Genomic DNA, 16,581 nt, shown 5'->3' with positions numbered 1-16,581 from the left:
TTATTCGGCCTATACTTACACCCATCCTCCCAAGTTTATTTTTAATACAATAAACTTTTTTTTGAACAAAGGAATGCATTAGAAGTATTTTAGTTTAATACAAAATATTTGTTTAAAAAATAAGGGGCTCGTCCGGGAATTGAACCCGGGGCCTCTCGCACCCAAAGCGAGAATCATGCCACTAGACCAACGAGCCTTCAGTAGTTGTGAGCGAGTATCAGGAAACTGTATTCATATTATAGGCTGCTAATGATGTTTGTGTTAATAAATTCTGTTAATATTATTAATAAATAACATTTAAATGTAATATTATCAGAATATCCGGTCAGATTAAACTATAATCATTAACTACATTAATAATAACTACATAACAATAATGAATTACTGAACGGTCGATGACCAACATGTGTTTTTGTTTACCGAAGTGGTTACGTGGCGTTGTATGACGTAAGGGGTATTCCCCTTCGATCGTGTGACGTCACAATGGAATTCGATTCCGCAGCTTCTGTCTGTATTTCTGATTCTCTGAAATGCAGAAATAAAATAATAATATTAATAAACATTGATACCACTAAAGATGCTTAAAAATTAACCGTTTGAACAAATAAAATAATATTTTCCGAGGTTTACTCTATATAGTCATACAAAACGCCCATTCGAGCATGTGTGGGTCGTTGGTCTAGTGGCATGATTCTCGCTTAGGGTGCGAGAGGTCCCGGGTTCAATTCCCGGATGACCCCCGTTTTTTTTGTTTTTTTCTTAATAAACGTTTTTATTTTCGCTTTTAAATTAATATTTTTTTCTATTCTTTGTTTTTAAATATGTTTTGTTTTTCATTTTAAAATATACTAATATACTTTTCATATTTTCTATTGTATGTTTAGGACATTCCTATTTCCAATGGTTAAAATGATCGAATTTAACCACGTACAGTATGTGAATAATTATAAGTTTGGATAAAATTTTAATTTTATTAGCTACTTTAACCAGGGAAGAGTGAAATTAATTTTCCCTGCTAAAACAGTAAATTAAAGGTAATTTTGTTGCCATTTAAAAAGTTTGCGTATTTAATATTGTTGACGTGGCGGCGCGTGGCGCTGTCAAGGTTACGGCAATTTTCCTGTCAAAAGCTGATGTAATAATTTGTTGGGGATAAATTCACAAAATTATTTCCTAAAACTAACAAGGCTCGTTGGTCTAGTGGCATGATTCTCGCTTTGGGTGCGAGAGGCCCCGGGTTCAATTCCCGGACGAGCCCCTTATTTTTTGTTTGTTTTTCCTTTGCCTCTCTCCAACGTATTAATATGATGCCAAAAGTTTTATGTGTAGTAATAGTTATTTTAAATTACTCGGCGTAGCTTTATTTATTTAAAAAAATTGAAAACAAAAATACACATCGTCAACCAGCACTACATTTTATAAAAATGCATTCATCATTCTTTATTTCATAATCATTGTACATATAAAAATACAGTATAACAAATAAAAAACTCTTTATATTATCAAAAATATAGAAAAAAAACAGGTACAAAATAATCACCATGGACCAAAAGAAACTAATTGCACGTACGTATACACTGATATGAAACGGAATTCGTCTACAGGACCAGCCCGCCATGGTTGGATCGAGCTAATAATTTTGAAAAAGAGTTGTTAGGTGCCCGGAAATTGGACCTCAAAATATGGAAAGAATACAATTAGTCTACAGGACCAGTCCCTGCCTATCCTAAATTAACTTGACTCTCTAAATATCTCTCTTTCGAAATAAAATCATCATCATCTATATTATATATTATATTATACTATGACGTTATCCAAAATCCTTCACTTGCACTGATGAAGGGCTAGTGTTGCCCGAAAGCTCTGCTAACTTTTCTGGCTGTTTACTTGATCGTTTTGAGATTTAGCTTTTCGCTTTATATTTTTGTATCTCCATTGAGATCCAGCCACTGATACCCACAGCATTGTCATTTTTTTCAGTAATTTGCCTTTGGATTTATATATTATATTATATATATTATTTGTAATAATTAGTCACTGGTTGGAGGTACACACCTAATGGGTGACAGTGGCTTAGGCTGCTTTTGTGCTTTCCTGGCAGCTAGTGACTATGATTTTATGTTTTCTTTTGCGTTGAGTTTGTTTAATTTGTTGATTTGTATTATATTTTGTAAATGTGTCTTTTGCCTGAATAAATAATAATAATAATAATAAAAGAAAAATATTTTATATTCATTTAATAAAAAAGGGTTTCGTAGAGGTTCGAACCCCAGCTAAACAGAGCTAAGAGAATTCAAACGATAGTTATTAGAGCACTATCCGTTTTTCCACAATTTACCCGAGTAGTGAAGAGTGACAATAGTATTCTTATACGCGCTTCATATTACGTCATCTAATCGTTACGTCATAAATTTGCATGACGTCATTTTGTGGAGATTAATATAGTTTTATTGTTCATATAAACCAGAGGGCCGGATAGCTCAGTCGGTAGAGCGTCGTGGAACACGATTATCATGGGTTCAAACCCCATGCCGGTCGGTGGAAAAGAGTTAAAGCTATGCGAGCTTCTGTGTTTGGGGTTCACAGATTAAACGTCCCCCTTTCCACCACGGCATTATGAGGCGATAACATCAAAGCATCTGATGTCGTGGTACCCCCAAGGCTGTGAGAGAGCCTTACCGTGCTAGAGGCAAGGGAGCACACCATATTTTTTTTCTGTGGCTTTCCACCTCCTTTCGATCTCGTAAATTGTATGTTTGGCGCCCTCAATTGTAAGAACACCTAAGCTGTCAGAAAACTAGGAACACATTATATAGAAATAATGTAAAGATGCCGATGCATTGCTAGTGTATTCTCTCTATGCATATGCATTATTGTAATAAATAATTTAAACAGTTTTTTTTAAAGTGTTATTATATTTCGTACAATAATTTATGAAATTTCAAGACTTGGATTGGTTGAGTATGCATACTTAAGTAATAAGGCTCATTGTCAAAATTCATCCACACCGTACCGTTTGGAAAGTTTATTTTACCTTTTTTCTCATTACCGCAATTAAAATACCTTTATTTTATTAATTTGTCAATTTTGTTGTTTGATCGACCGCCGTACTTCCGGTTTAATTTTATGTTAACTTCCTAAAGCGCTGATTGGTTGAATATTAGTTTGGGTAGGCGGAGTTACGATTGTAAGCATTGATGTATGAACTTCTCTGCCGTCTGCGCTATATACAAACGTACGTTTGGATTTGTGCCACCTACGAGTGTTTTGGCCCTGAGCCGACTATAAACAGCTGATTCTTAAAGTTAGCATGTGCTTTATTCATTCGTTTAGTTAAATCAAACATTTATCATGGACTCTTCTTTGCTGTCCGTCTTTCTTTTTGCCATACTCAATTGTTTTTATTTTTCTCAAGGAGCAGTCATTCCAAGCCTGTCTGGTAAGTACACACATCACATGGTCTTGTTGTTGTCCAGGGACCGGGTCGACTCGCTCAGCCTGAGTACAGTGTCAGACGGCTCGTGCTTAGATTATAGGGCTGACTTAAATAACCTTAAATAGCCTTAAATACACTAAGGGGTCTAGGCCTAAATCTTGGCAGGTAATCTTTATAAACTATTATAACTGATAGCACTGAGTTTGGCCATAAACTGCATTTAGTAGTACTGGTGCTAACTAAGTAGGGTAGTATGATGCTCCTGACACCATGATTTAGTCGTGTATAACCCACAACTTTCTCCCACGACCAGACTAAATGATTAGGCCAGGGGTAGTTCTCCTCCAGGCTAGGCCTAATTACAGTTTATAGTAGGCTAGTAAAAGACACATACTTGTTGTAATCACATACTTTTTAGTCCCTAATTATGAATTAAGATCTGTTACTTACATAAGAATATTCAATACTGTAGTACTAAATATATATATATATATATATTTGTGTTTTTAATAAATATTAACATTCTTTATGTTTATTTTAGATAACATGGACTATGAAGTTGTCACTCCAATTCGTATAAATAGAAATCATGAATCAATAAAAAATGGACGTCATTTTAGAAAACGGAGTGTTCCGACACCGGAGGAAGAAGAAGATTTTCACAAAGACTCAAATGAAACTATGTATTTAATTGAAGCATTCGGGCATGAATTTCATTTAACGTTATCTCACGACGATTCGTTCATTGCTTCAAATTTTGTAGTAGATGCGATAGGTTCCAACGGTGATGATATATATGACACGTTACAAATGGACGCGCCACATCATTGCTTTTATTCTGGGAATGTTAATAGCCATCCAGACTCCACTGCTGTCATTAGTCTATGTAGTGGCATGGTAAGATCATTGCAGTTATTTTCCTAATAAAATATTATTATAATATTCATCAATTTACACTTTTATTAATCAATTCGCATTTCAGCAATATATAAATATTTACATTACAAGGATTTTACAGAGACAAATAATTGTCTGTAGTCGTAAGACCCTTTAGAAATAAAAAATATCACAAAGAAAAAAAATTATAAATTCATTTCTAATTCTTCTTTCCTCCTTTAAAATTATTTCTGAAAAAGCACTGTATGTTCTTCTGATTTGGCCTAAATGTTTAGACTGGCTGACGGGGATAGTGTAATTGCATCCAGCTGTAACAGAAGCTGTTGGATCAATCCTTCCTATTTTAAGTTAAACGGCGCGAATTTATGACTTATTTCCAAGGATTTTTATTTAAAGCATTAATATCTATTAAAAACTATTTTTTGTTCTGTAATGTTTACAATCAATGAGTATGTCAAAATATAACAAAGTATAGAAGTCACATGCACAATTGATAAACATATTCAATTGTTATTAAATTCCGAATGTAATCCTACCCAATAATTGTCCCCAAATTTCATTCTCAAGCAGCTCCCTGGGACTATTAAGTGTCCTACATATAATACTAAACTTTGCACATAGCTTACTTGAAAAATTGGATTTGCAAAAATCTCAAGATTCCAAGGTCAGCATTTAATGTTTGTCATGACAACCAATTATCCCTGGATATAAGTTTTCAGTTTTATTACTAGGTCAGTGTGTAAGATAATAAAAACACAGAATTGGATAGGTTTACTGACAGACTGGTGTGGGCATAAATTATATCAAAAATCACCTATCTACATTAAACCTCAAGATAACTTTATTCCATTATCATCAGTGCCTAAGAAGATGTGCTTATACTAGTTTAAGACAGTACATAAAAAATTGATATTTAGTAGAAATACTAATAATTGTCATAAAAAGAAAATGTTGTGATATAGCTAAGCGGATCCATGCTTTCCCCTTCCCCACCAATTTTTTTAAATGATAATGCAAAAAATAGGACATTAGCACTTAAGTTCAGCATTTGATTTGACCATTTTTAGGCAATCGCCCCAATCCCCCTCACTTTATTCCAAAATGCTGTATTCGCAAGCTGTAGGGCCTGTTTCACTTCATTTTTTTAAATGATAGATATAAAATTTTGATTGTATAATGTTTTTGGTTTTTTTTCATATAGTTTGGGTCTTTTAAAACAATTGATGGCGACTTTTACGTTGAACCAATTAAAAACCAATCAAACGTTGATATATCTGGTGAAATGGACACTAAATCGCATATTATATATCACAACTTACCCAAAAAACGAGATAAAACCAAGAATTTATGTGGAGTTAAAGGTAGGTGTTTGTTTTTCTATTACCATTTTCAGTGCAGAGCCATTTTCTCAAAAATGTGGTGGAACACTAATATAGCTTTCTTCTGTTTTAATCTTTTAACTTTGAATATTTGTCTCACAAATTTTTCTGTATTCACAAAATAAACAACCTTACATTTTAGCGTACCATTCAAATATAAAAGTACTTTTGTAGATTTTCTTTTGGGCGTAAATTCCCAATCAAATCAAGTAAGTACTGTTCTGTATGTTTGTAATGTTAAGTATAAATGTGTTTGAGTGGAGTTAGTCATTTAGCCTTCCTGTCAACTTTCGCGTATTTGACCTTCAGTAATTGGCTCTGCTCAACAGTAGGCCAGCCTAGCTTTAATGAGAAAAACTAATAACCATACAGTAGTACTAAATGTAAGCATTGAAAGGCGGTCTATGTAGGTCATAGAGCAATGGAGTTTTATACTCAAATGGCTGGCTGGTATAAGTGCAGAGTTTCCAATTTAGTTTTATACTTAGCTGGCTGGTATAAGTGCAGAGTTTCCAACTTAGTTTTATACTCAGCTGGCTGGTATAAGTGCAGAGTTTTCAACTTATTTTTATACTCAGCTTGCTGGTATTTCAACTTAGTTTTATACTCAAATGACTGGCTGGTATAAATGCAGAGTTTTCAACTTAGTTTTATACTCAGCTGGCTGGTATAAATGCAGAATTTTCAACTTAAATATTTTTTAGATGAGTAAGAAGAGATAATTTATGATTCACAGTTGTACAAGATATTAATGACATGACATATTTACGAGACATTTTTAGAATTATTAATCGTCTTGTAATTAGTAAACGTAGTATAAAACAGGACCATTCATGTCATTTTAATACAGCATTTCTTGCTTATATTTAGTATTACCATGCCATCGATGCTTGCAATAGTCAACAATTTGAAAGACCAAAAAGCTGTACACACTCTTTTTCAGAAACTATAGTTTATTTTTAAAAATAGAGATAACCAAAATAGTATCGATTTATATCTTTATTATGCCAATCATTTTGAACATTTACAAAAAGCTGACTTTTTTAAAGCAGAAGTCTTTTCTTTAAAAGTGCAGAATATTAAAATGATACATTAGTCTACAAAATGCCATATTTTGTTCTAAACAAATGTATATATTTTATTGATCAACCATGAAATATTTTTCTAAAAGCACTTAACTTACAATGCTTAATATTCTTTTGAGAAAATTTGTAAGCGTGTATTAAAATTAGCCATTATGTAGATTTTTGGAAGTTCGCGTGTGATTATAACAATAGCAATAGACACGTAGCAGCAAATATGAAAACAATTTACACATTACCAGTCACTGACTTCATTTTTACCAAAATCTATTTGTGAAGAATTGTTCATAAAACATAATCTTAATCCTCCCATGGGCCAAATAAATATGAATGATGACATCAACAAAATTAATTAATTAGTGACTTGAATCTAACTTAATGTAGTAAATAGTATTGGTTCAAAATACAAAACAAAAATCATTACTGTAGTTTCTCAAAATTTCTTTGCATTTTGTAAATTGTTAAGATATTAATGTTCCGGTAAATTGTGGTTTTTGACCGGAAAGATGTTTCATTCATTAGAATTACCTTCAAAGACTTAACTATATTAAAAAGAATAGTTGATTAATAGTCGGATGTGGATAGTTTTATTTTATACACAGCACGTGCTGCTTACAATTAACAAAGAAATATAGATAAACGTGTTTTAATGGCATTTATTTGGAGGTTCCGTATCCTTAATTCTATTCTTTCAAACCCACATGCAATGATTATCCCGCCTTTTTCAACATTTCTAAGCATAAAAAATGATATGTCACCCGGACAGCTCATCATTATTATATTTTATATTTGGTTTACATACCAGAGCATGTCTTTATTAATTGTTATATTTCTTTAAATTACTGCTAATTCCATTATTGATTTTCAAATAAAATATTGTTAAAAGTTTACTGGTTTGGTGACAATAGACCGCAAGAATCCTTTTGTTACAACTTCTAGAATTGCTATTATTCCACTAAATCCTTGTTGAATATAGTCCAATTTTTAATAGTCTTTGTATAAATAGTTTTAATGGATGCCACCTTCAATGGTTTGCGTATACAGTATTTTCAAAATGATGGTGGTTAAACGGAACAAACCTGGTCACGTTTTTAAGTTTGATCAACATTCTTTAGTATTTTTGCGAAACCTTTAGAAGATTATTATTTATATTATATCAAATTTAAACTACTATTTTTTATATTTATCAAGTTAAAAGTTCAGTTTAAGTATCTGTTTGGTTGGTGGTATTCACTTAATTTTCAATTTTTCTGCCATATATAGTAATTGCCAAACCAAAAAAAATATTATTTCAATTTTATACTACTAATTTCTTAAATATTATCAAATTAAAAGTTTAGTTAAAGCATCTGTTTGGTGGGTGGTATTCACAGACTTTAAGTTGTATTTAAATGTTTCTGCCGTATAGTTATTTCCAAACCTATAAGAAGATTATTATTTATATTATTTCAATTTTAAACTACTAATTTCTCAGATATTATCAAATTAAAAGTTTACTTAAAGTATCTATTTGGTTGGTGGTATTTACAGACTTTGTAAGTCTTGTATTAGTTGTAGAATTTTTCTGCTGTATAGTTATTGCCAAACATTATAAGATAAAAAAATATTTTAAAGTACTAATTTCTTAGATATTATCAAATTAAAAGTTAAGTTCAAGTATCTGTCTTGTTTGGTAGGTGGTATTCACAGACTTAAGTCTTGTAAGTTGTAGAAATAATTCTGTATAAAACAAACCTAATCGCTAGTGGTTTACTTATATTCTACACAAGTCACGAATAATAGGCACCCTGTTAGGAAGTTCATAGTGAAATTGTTACCAATTTCTGTAACCAATTATGTTTATCCAATAATTGGGAACCGTACTGATGAAGGTATATCAAGGGGTCAAGTTGGGAACACATGCAGACTGGACATGTAAACCCACACCATCACCGGGTCGCCTCGGGCAGCTGGCCTATGAGCTATCAAGATTGAAACAAACTGATTCTTTTAGATTGTTGAGGAGATTGAGAAGAAACAAAATAGTTATAATTTATTAATAAAAACAAAGTGATTTTTGTAGATTTCTAAAGAGATTGTGTGGCGTAACAGATATTGAATAGAAATATTATTAGATAGTTTTTGGCACAATTTCATTGTGAATTGTTGGGATCAGATTAAGATCTGGGATATGTATTGTGTTTGCTTATTTTATACAGCCAAATCTTGTATAACAAAATTTGTCATGATAGTGTATGTAAACTACAGTAGCCATCATAAAGCAAGTCTTGATGAAATGCAGCAGGGTTCCGATGCATTTTAAAATTATACAGAAATAAATAAATAATTTGGTATTTGTTAAATAATATTTACAGTATCAAAAAAGTTTTGCAGCTTCACTGTCTCAAAAAAAACTTTGAGGAAGATCCAGCTAATTTTTTTGCATGATAGTTTTCCAATTTCCAGTGGGTGAGTGGTTAAGAAAATAAATAGTCTACACCAAGTACCTTGCTGAAATGTACTTAAAGGGACTCTAAATTAAAGGTAATTTGGTTAATGTAATTTGTCTTCACTTTATTCATTGTAAGACTTTACTTAACTCAACAATATTATACCCTGAATCATAGGATAATGTTAGAAGTTAGTTTCATTTTTAGACTTTATCTTCATCTAAACTTTTTGACTTTTCAATTCGTTAAAATAATATTTATTTTGAATTGATTGTTTGGCAGATTAATACGATATTGTAAAAATGAGGAGTTTCTGAATTGTTGAGTTTTGACCAATTGCTTGGTTCCTACTTTGTAGTAACACAGACGTACTGTAGACCCAAAGAGTGACCAACCAATTACAAGGATGACCCATCATGTTGTGATTGGTCAAAATAAAAGTGGTTTTACGTCCTAGTATTGCATCCAAGCTGCAACCAAAACTGTAACATGTCCCACACTGATTGCATCCAAGCTGCAACCAAACTGTAACATGTCCCACACTGATTGCATCCAAGCTGCAACCAAAACTGTAACATGTCCCACACTGATTGCATCCAAGCTCCAACCAAACTGTAACATGTCCCACACTGATTGCATCCAAGCTGCAACCAAAACTGTAGCATGTCCCACACTGCACTACTACTACTAGTCTTTGTATGAACACTTGTTTAGTGATTGAGGGTTGTAACATCCAGGGTACTATTATCATTAATAAACGGAATTTCATTACAAGACAATTGCTACATCTGTTCTTCTATGACTCAAGGGGAATTCCTTTTCTGTGAATAACCTGATGTTGTTGATCTTCAATATTAATTGTAAATTGTTCACTGGTTCTGAGCGATTGTCCTTTTAAAAAAGAGACCTTTTCCTCTTAAAGAGGCGATCTTCTCCACTCTAAAACAGAGCTTGTCTCCTTAAAAATAGCTTCTTCCCTTAAAGAGAGATCTTGTATCCAAAAAAGAGAGATTCAAGAAACAGAGACAGAGAAAAAAACAAATTATCTCCTCCTCATTTTCTGTACTCAAATAAATGTGATTCTTTTATTCTGAAATAGTAAGGTTAGCATTTTGGGTAATTAATTTACACAGGGAAATCGTAAGCTTTTAAGTTTTACCATAAGAAATCTTTGAATTCCCTGGATAGGTATGGTAGGATGTAGTGATTTATTAATATGTCTGAAAACAGCCAAATAGAAAGGTTTCACTCACAAGATGAGTCATAGCTTTAACATTATAAATTATGTTTAGACGAAGAAAATTTAAAATAATAATAATTTTCAGCTTTGTAATTATTATTTCTATGTTACGTTGACATTGGCGAAATCGACTGGTTGCTTTATTTTTAACGACTCGCTTTAGATCTACTCGCAATGCTCGTATAAAAACAGCAAAGATTTGGAGGAGTTAGATCCGTCGGACACGCCTAATGAGTAAAGTCACAGGCAATTAATTGCACTATATTGATATCTTTATGGGATATGATTTAAGCTTTAATGTTTAGAGGACTTAGTTAAATCATGTTTAACCAGTTAGTATAAAAGTATTTAAATTATTAATGCATCAATTTCCTTCTCAAATGTTATGTCTCAGTCAGTGTGACTTGCTTGGTAGGGTCACAATTTAAAATCAACATTTTTATAAACCTTATTGCTTGGAAAATATTCTGTTACCATGCCACAAAACTTGGTATAACAAGGCTAAAATTTGAACCCAACAACCTAACAATTGTTATTTCTATGTCTGAAGTATTAACACTATGTGAAATACAAACATAAAAATGGGTCACAAAGTAACTTTTATGTATTCAAGTTATGACTTCAACTACATATTGAAAATACTGTAAAAGGGTGTCAACTGCTATACTTGTCCCAATTATTAAAAACAAATGGCATTGAGTCTTGCGTTGTACAATACGACTCCAAGCTGTGATATTTCATGTTCCCATAACAATATTTTCTGTGTGTTTTATGAAATTTGATCGCAATGAGTGTAATTGGTGGAGAGTGCATATATACAGGGATAGGTCAGTTGAATAGTCTTAATTTTTACACGGCACTGTTAAATCGCAGTTAGTTGCATCGACTAGCTGCATGTTGATTGGCTAGTTCTCTTGTAAGTGCAATGCGATATACCCATCCAGAGACAATGGTCACTCTGTTGTACCCATTATTCAGATCTAGGCCACAATTTAACATTCCACAATTAACTCAACTGTTTAGCCTTTGATAACGATGCCACCGTTTAATCACCAAATTAAATTACAAAGGTTGGATATTGTACTTGTTATAAGACAACAAGGGGGCTATAATTTGACTATATAAAATTAATAAATTTCTCATTCATAAACACTAATACTCATTTGTAGTGGAGCTGAAGTTTGGTGGTTAATGTGCTTGCCTTCCAATCCCAAGGGCCGGGGTTCAATCCTGACCTAGTGCCAGAGTTGTAAGTCACGACTCTTCAACTCCAGTCCCTAAGCCTCAAATGAGACTTACTTTTAAAGTATGATAAATTATTAAACAGTTTATCCATCCTGTAATTGGAGAGTTACTCTCTGTTGGATGCATATGAAATAAAAAAAATAAATAAAAAAATTAGGGGTGGGGAGAGGTGGGAGGACTTTAGTGTAGGACCAGAAAAGACCCTATCCAACTGTAAATACACATATATTCTGTTATTATTGTTAATACATTCATTTAACAATTATCTATTTGTTTTGTGGTGGTATTAAAATATGAACACTATCCCTACTGACACAGTTAAATAGACCTTTGTGTGATACATACAACTAGTGGAAATAAAGAAAGAAAAAGTAATTCATTGTGTATCACTTGACACCGTAGGTCTCTTGTGACACAACCCTGGATAGTATTTCTACATTCAATCTATTAGCCACTTTGGGTAAACTTTGCTCACTTATATTTTCTTTCAATCCATTTTACAGATCTGTTTTTATAGGAAATACAAATTTGGTTTTATATTTCTTGGCCAGATGTAGAATTTTGTTAAAAGGGTGTGCTTGAACCCCTAAACAATCATGATTTTTTTAGGTTAAAGTAAGATTTTAATTGAGATTGGGACAAAAAGTTTGCAATATTTCACCAACATGTTCTGAAGAAAAGTTTTATGCGATCCATTTTATATAATGGCACTCAAACGTATCTGCCAATCTGTAAAATAATATTAGAATTATTAAAATGTTACATTTTTCTAGTTCAGAATTCTAGGTTTATTTGTGCCTATCTTACTTGGATACACCAACAACAGACTATTCTCCTTAACGAGCTAAATAAAACTAAAAGTAGTAGATATATTTATGAACCTAAGGGGAAATAGAATAGGGGAAATAGAATAGGGGAAATAGACAGAGAAGTTTAATAAGATAATGAAAAGTTTATGACATTTTTTTAAATTAAATTGGTCATGTACATCGTAGTCTCTTCTAATGTGTGACTTGCAAAACCAAGGATTCTTTAATTTCTAATTTTTCAGTGTAAGCATCTTTATCTCTTGAATTAAGATTTGATTCATTTTGACATTTGCTGAACCAAAAATAGCGTTTTATTTTGCAGAACGACATTAATGAGTGGTGACCATGGTCATGTGGTAGTTCTGATGTTCTTGATCTGAGATTAATGTCATTAATGTTAGGGCGATGTAGTCACATTGTCAAACACATTAAACATCATTATGGATATATGACGTAAACTTTATTATTTTATTGATTTCAACAGAAATTTTATTGAATACAATACAGTTTGGAATAGACAGTATAATCATTAGATTTTATTTAATAGATAGCAAAACTGGCAGGCCTAGTTATATAAAAAAAAGTTGAAATTATAAAGATGATTCAATAAAAATTAAGCAGTAGATATAAAAAAAAGATATGAGTATGCCAATTATAATATAATATCTTTGTATTGGTGATTGTTGAATGAAAGAAAATGAATGAATTCTATTCGTTGGGCTTCAAACCCCCTTTAATGAGGTCAAACAGTTACTAGGATATCTAACTGAGATAGGTCAAGTCATGCTTGATGGGTAGCTAATAGGTAAGATAGAAAGAGAGCCGAAATATGACCATCAAGAGGCGTGCTCTACCATCAACGAATGTCAAACTACCCATGTCGTTTAAGTTTGTTTTAGTTAACTTAGCTCACAAGGGAATCGATTGGTCTAAGTATCTGTTGAAAACCCCTTCTAGGTATTTTTCTTTGATAGTTTCAGCAGTGAATACAGCTATTATACCATATTGATGTCAAAGTTCATGAGTATGGACTTGAATTCAATCTCATACTTATTCCCAACTCTCTAAATTAAGTTCATGGCTTCTTCTATTACAGACAATGACATATTGATGTAAAGCAACCCATCCCCTCCCTAAATAATAAATTAGTAGTAGTTGAGAAACTGCATTTTTGTTACTTATTTAATGAAAGAATAAATGGATGTCTACTGGTACCTAAGTATTAACTTCCATTGTTACAGAGTTCATAGAAAATTCTGTACCATTAGTTGAACTGCACATTTTCACAAGAAAGCCAGTAACAATAAAGGCTGTTAGAATGTAATTTTGAACAGATAATAAATATATCTTGATAAAGTATCAGAATATTGCACCTATTGAGAGATATACCAGTCTTATCTTATCATTTTGCAGAGATAAGCGATTTCGTATCATAACATTAAAAAATGATTTTAAAGTTTAGGATATACTGAGGCAACTGCTGGTAGCATGGGAAATTATGCAAAATTTCATACACGAAAACCAACTGATGGATTTAATTCATTCAGGATATTGTGAGAATGTGCGGGTCGTTGATGACATCATCATTGAGACAGTATAGGAAACAGACTCATGAAGGAAGCAGATAACTAGAAATTATAATAAAGTTTTAAACGATGCGACCAACATACTATTATATTATATGAATGGAAGTCTGATAGCTTCTATGAAAATAATGAAGGAAGCAGATAATTAGAAATTATAATAAAGTTTTAAACGATGCAACTAAAGCTACATTCTTAAAGCCCCATTCCCTACGTTTTTTAGATCTATTTTAAGATCAAAAACTATATTTAATGTAAAAATAATACTATATGGTCCTATTGCGATAACTTTTTTCGTCTTTAAACGGTTAAAAATGTGAAAAATAAATCGATTCTAATAATTATAGAGGCCCGCTATAAATCCCAAAATGCATTGCGCGCGGATTGATATTTTTGTTTTTCACCTGTAATTCGCCCACTTTTCGATCGATCGTGAAGCCAAAACAAATGGAAGACTCCTAACTTTTCAGCGAAAATACCGGGTTTTCCCCAATTTGTATCAACGGAGTCTGGCAAAAATAGAAAGACAATTAATTCAGCAACTATACAATGTCAGGCTAGGTATATAGCTAGCGTACGATGTTCGTACGTTATCAATGTTTACCAGCTAGGCCTACAAAACTAAGCCTAGCTAGGCTAGGCCTAAGACCGTCCACGAGAGGTCGATCGCCGCGAGCTACTTAGGTAGTGCATTGTTTCTCACTTTTTATCATAATTTACCATAAAACGTACATTTAAGACAAGGAATGACATGGTTTAATGTTTTTAAAGTGATATATATGTATTATATTCCAAAAAACGTCCAAAACTGCAGGGAAGGGGTCTTTAAGTATGTACAGTAAGTTTGTAAAGATACCAACATACTATTGTATAATAATATGAAAGGAAGGCTGATAGCTTCTATGAAAATATTTGCGTTGCTCTTTAAAATGCAAGAGTATCTACTGTGTCCATACAGTCACAATTGTGAAATGTTTTGCCATATCTTTAAACATTAATAATATCAAACAGTGTATAAGCTTAATAGTAATCTCCAAAATTATATTAAATTTTTGTAAATTGTTCTCCAATGGTAAAAAGTTTAAGTTTAGTTTATTTTGTTTGTTTGGGTCTTTAACAAATATAAAGGTTTCATTATCAGTGGATTGTATCTTTAAGGTATTTCTCTCACCTGTGTATGACTTGTTTAAACACCTGAGCCAGCAAGTATGCTGATGGCTTCAGGTAGCACCATCTCACCTGTGACGTGGCTTTCATTCATAAACACTATTACTATTGGGCCAAGTCCAAGATGGATCAACCATACTTGTCATGTGTACTCTACAGACTTTTTTTAGTATTGTGAGGAATTTTAAGACCTAAAATGTTGCAGGATGAAGAGAATTCTATAAGTGGATAAAAAAAAGCAATCAAAACATCTTGTGCGAGTGCTGTGCTGAAATTATGCTGGATGTCGATGCCTTAGGGCCTGTTTCTATAGAGCAGAGAATACGGTTTTGAATACCGTTCTTTTCAAGAACCGTTTTTTCTTGCCAGCAGAAATGGGTCCCCACAAAAAACCACAAAAAAGAACCGATCTTAAAAACGGTTTCAAAAACCCCAATTGATTGCGGTCTCGATCGCAAAGAACCGTTCTGAAACCGGTTTCCGTGGAGCAATTTTTAGCTGCAACACAATCGCGGTCTCAATTTGACCCCAAAAACTGAACTCTGCAGTCTGCTGCACTGGGACGATTGCGGTCAACTCGCAGTCAAACCTGCGCGATAGGACCTAGGCCTCGGCCTAAGTCATTTTTATTTCTCTAGATAGTGAGTATTTTATTTAACTAAAAAATGTTGGCCGATGCCATTACGAGGTTCGTAAAAAATATGTGAAGGGACTTGTCGGGAGTCGGAAGAAAGACTCACGTAGGCCTAGGCCTACATGTTTTTAAGAATATTGTAAAGCGTGTGAAAGCTAGACGAGTTCAACTTGACGATATCAGAGGGTGCGACGTAGCTATACTTTAACCAAGGACCACAATAACGTTTCAGGTAATAATTCCCCCTTCTATGATGAAATGGATGCTATTTCTTGGGGATCGCGCTATGCGAAAAAAAGTAAACATGACCTCGATCCAATCACGCTTCCGCCTAACGAACTGCATTGTGGTGTATATAATGATGTCATTCATAACGAACGCACATGGACGGAACCGGTTTTATTGGAGTAAAAATTGAGCTGCAACGCGATCTTTATTTATAAACAACAGCCGAAACCGGTTTCCAAAAAACCGTTCTTTTTTTATTTTTCAATAGAAACAGGCCCTTAAAACAAGTTTTATTTACATTGAATGTGGGTTTCCCCGACCAACTTTCTTTTCTTGAAAGTTGTCAGAACTTCATTCAAAGAAATAAGAGAAGAGCTAACTAATACTAAATAGCTGGGAAATTTATATTTATATTTTCGTCGTTAGTCTGCTTGTGTCTGGAAAAATTAAGG

General features: G+C 32.9%; 1 protein-coding gene and 3 non-coding genes across 4 annotated transcripts in view; 3 read left to right on the top strand and 1 right to left on the bottom strand.

Moving 5' to 3' along the window:
- Positions 1 to 124: 124 nt before the first annotated feature.
- On the bottom strand, positions 125 to 196 carry Trnap-ugg (transfer RNA proline (anticodon UGG)). Its single transcript has one exon. It is a non-coding gene; the product is annotated as a tRNA-Pro (tRNA).
- Positions 197 to 668: 472 nt separating this feature from the next.
- On the top strand, positions 669 to 740 carry Trnap-agg (transfer RNA proline (anticodon AGG)). Its single transcript has one exon. It is a non-coding gene; the product is annotated as a tRNA-Pro (tRNA).
- A 446-nt stretch (positions 741 to 1,186) lies between these two features.
- Positions 1,187 to 1,258, top strand: Trnap-ugg (transfer RNA proline (anticodon UGG)). The gene has a single exon. It is a non-coding gene; the product is annotated as a tRNA-Pro (tRNA).
- Positions 1,259 to 3,180: 1,922 nt separating this feature from the next.
- Positions 3,181 to 16,581, top strand: part of LOC140058351 (A disintegrin and metalloproteinase with thrombospondin motifs 9-like) — a 65,859-nt gene continuing 52,458 nt past the window's right edge. The window contains exons 1-3 of the mRNA XM_072103914.1: positions 3,181 to 3,439; positions 3,978 to 4,333; positions 5,535 to 5,694. Coding sequence (XP_071960015.1) covers positions 3,352 to 3,439; positions 3,978 to 4,333; positions 5,535 to 5,694 — 604 coding nt within the window. The 5' untranslated portion in view covers positions 3,181 to 3,351. The remainder of the gene's footprint in view (positions 3,440 to 3,977; positions 4,334 to 5,534; positions 5,695 to 16,581) is intronic.

Source organism: Antedon mediterranea, chromosome 9 (assembly GCF_964355755.1).
Source record: "Antedon mediterranea chromosome 9, ecAntMedi1.1, whole genome shotgun sequence".
NCBI classification, from domain to species: Eukaryota; Metazoa; Echinodermata; class Crinoidea; order Comatulida; family Antedonidae; genus Antedon; species Antedon mediterranea.
The sequence above is the reverse complement of the archived record's forward strand: the minus strand, read 5'-3'. Positions and strand labels throughout refer to the sequence as shown.